This window comes from Sphaeroforma arctica (assembly GCF_001186125.1).
Source record: "Sphaeroforma arctica JP610 unplaced genomic scaffold supercont1.6387, whole genome shotgun sequence".
Lineage (NCBI taxonomy): Eukaryota > Ichthyosporea > Ichthyophonida > Sphaeroforma > Sphaeroforma arctica.
Window position 1 is genome coordinate 1 of NW_014034171.1, and position 1,666 is coordinate 1,666.

At 42.2% G+C, this 1,666-nt stretch overlaps 1 protein-coding gene across 1 annotated transcript; it reads right to left on the reverse strand.

The window, feature by feature from the left end:
* Positions 1-980: 980 nt before the first annotated feature.
* SARC_15596 (hypothetical protein) lies at positions 981-1,152 on the reverse strand (the record flags this gene model as incomplete). The annotated part of the gene is made up of 1 exon (XM_014290289.1): positions 981-1,152. A coding segment is annotated over one exon (172 nt), but the record flags the coding sequence as incomplete, so codon positions are not given.
* Positions 1,153-1,666: the final 514 nt, after the last annotated feature.

Here is a 1,666-nt window from a genome sequence, read left to right on the forward strand (position 1 = left end):
TAGAGAGGCGTGGCGGGTAGTATATATATATATATATATATATATATTCTAGAACGTTTGGTTGGCCATGAATACCGCTGGTATAACCTCTTGTTTGAACAGTCAACTCTATCTAGTACGGCGAGAGGTTATTCAGAAGGGCCAGACAAGCGGGAAACAGTTCGGTACTGAGATTGTGGGAGCGGTGGAAAGGCGCAGAATCTTATGAGAGACCTCTCAAAGAAACAATGCGTTCGGAATGGTGGATTCAGATAGCGATAAGCTATCTCAACTACCCCACCCATATAATCCAAGCTTTCTAGTAGGCTTTAAAGTAGGCTTTTAAGTAGGCTTTAAAGTAGGCAGGAGTACATCACTGTTTGCAGTGAGCTAGATCGTCTCTAAAGTACAGTAAACAGCGGCTACAAGCTCACATGAATACTCCCAATTTAATCCCCTGGTAGGTGTGCGTGTACCTCTACCAAGCTAGCAACTACAGAAGCGCTACAGATACCAAACACTATCATAATACGTAGCGAATATCTAATGCTGGCACAGGATAACTGGACAAATCCTGAAATAAAGCACCATTGCTACAGTAAGCGTTGCACATACCCCAACATAGCACAGACACACAGCTAGCAACTACAGTCGGCGCAAAAGACTCTGAACATTACCAAGAAGTGCCTAGCATAGTCTTTCAGGTACGCGGGATCGTGGACACCGCAACTGTCAGAGCCCTCCATAGCCCTTAAATCGAAGAATCGCCTCCAACACAGTTGTAATATGCTCAGCATTGCTGGGAAGAAAGAAGTATGAGAATCAATCAGTGCTCAGTCCCATGTGTGGGATGTAATTTGTACACCGCACATGCAGAAACGAGTTTTGATTCTCATATGTACATCCACGCACACTCACATTATACACACCACACACAGAAACACAAAATTAACTATCAAAGTAAAACACACACACACAGACACGCTCACACATATTTTTACATTGCAATTGACTCATGCTCCACGCAGGCGCGTTTCCAGGGCCAAAGCAGATGGGGGCGACCTCTACCCAGGCCTTAACTATGATAGGATGAATGGCTCTGATGAACGCCAGCGTTTGCGCTGTAGTGGCCAGATCGTTCCGTCTCAGTGAATTCCATTCTGCGTCGTCGGTCTGACTATAGCAAAAAAAAAATAGCTTTAGATGTATATCAATGTATATGTAAAGTTATCATAGAATATGATTATATATATATACATATATATACATACATATATATATATATTATATTCGAATGAATGTGCCTTATGCCTCCTAAATAAGTAGAATACTAGCTACGTACAAGCTAGATATGGATATGTATGAGGTGCAAGAGCAAACACATGATCCCAAAACACCCACAACCTACTCCCACAATATCACACCTGCTGTCGGTAGCGGCCGGGGTGTTATTCTTTGTACCGAACTCTGATGCGGTGTCATCGCTACGGAGATCGTCTCCCTTGGCATCTGCGCCCAGCAGTTCAAATAGAGGTCTGTTTGCGGAATATGTGTATGTGCAAGTACAGTTGATATGACTATATGTATGTACACAACTTGAATATGTACATGTGCAAGTACAATTTCGATGAGAAAAAATATATTCATAAAAACACATTTGTATATATATGTACACGAGTACAGGTTC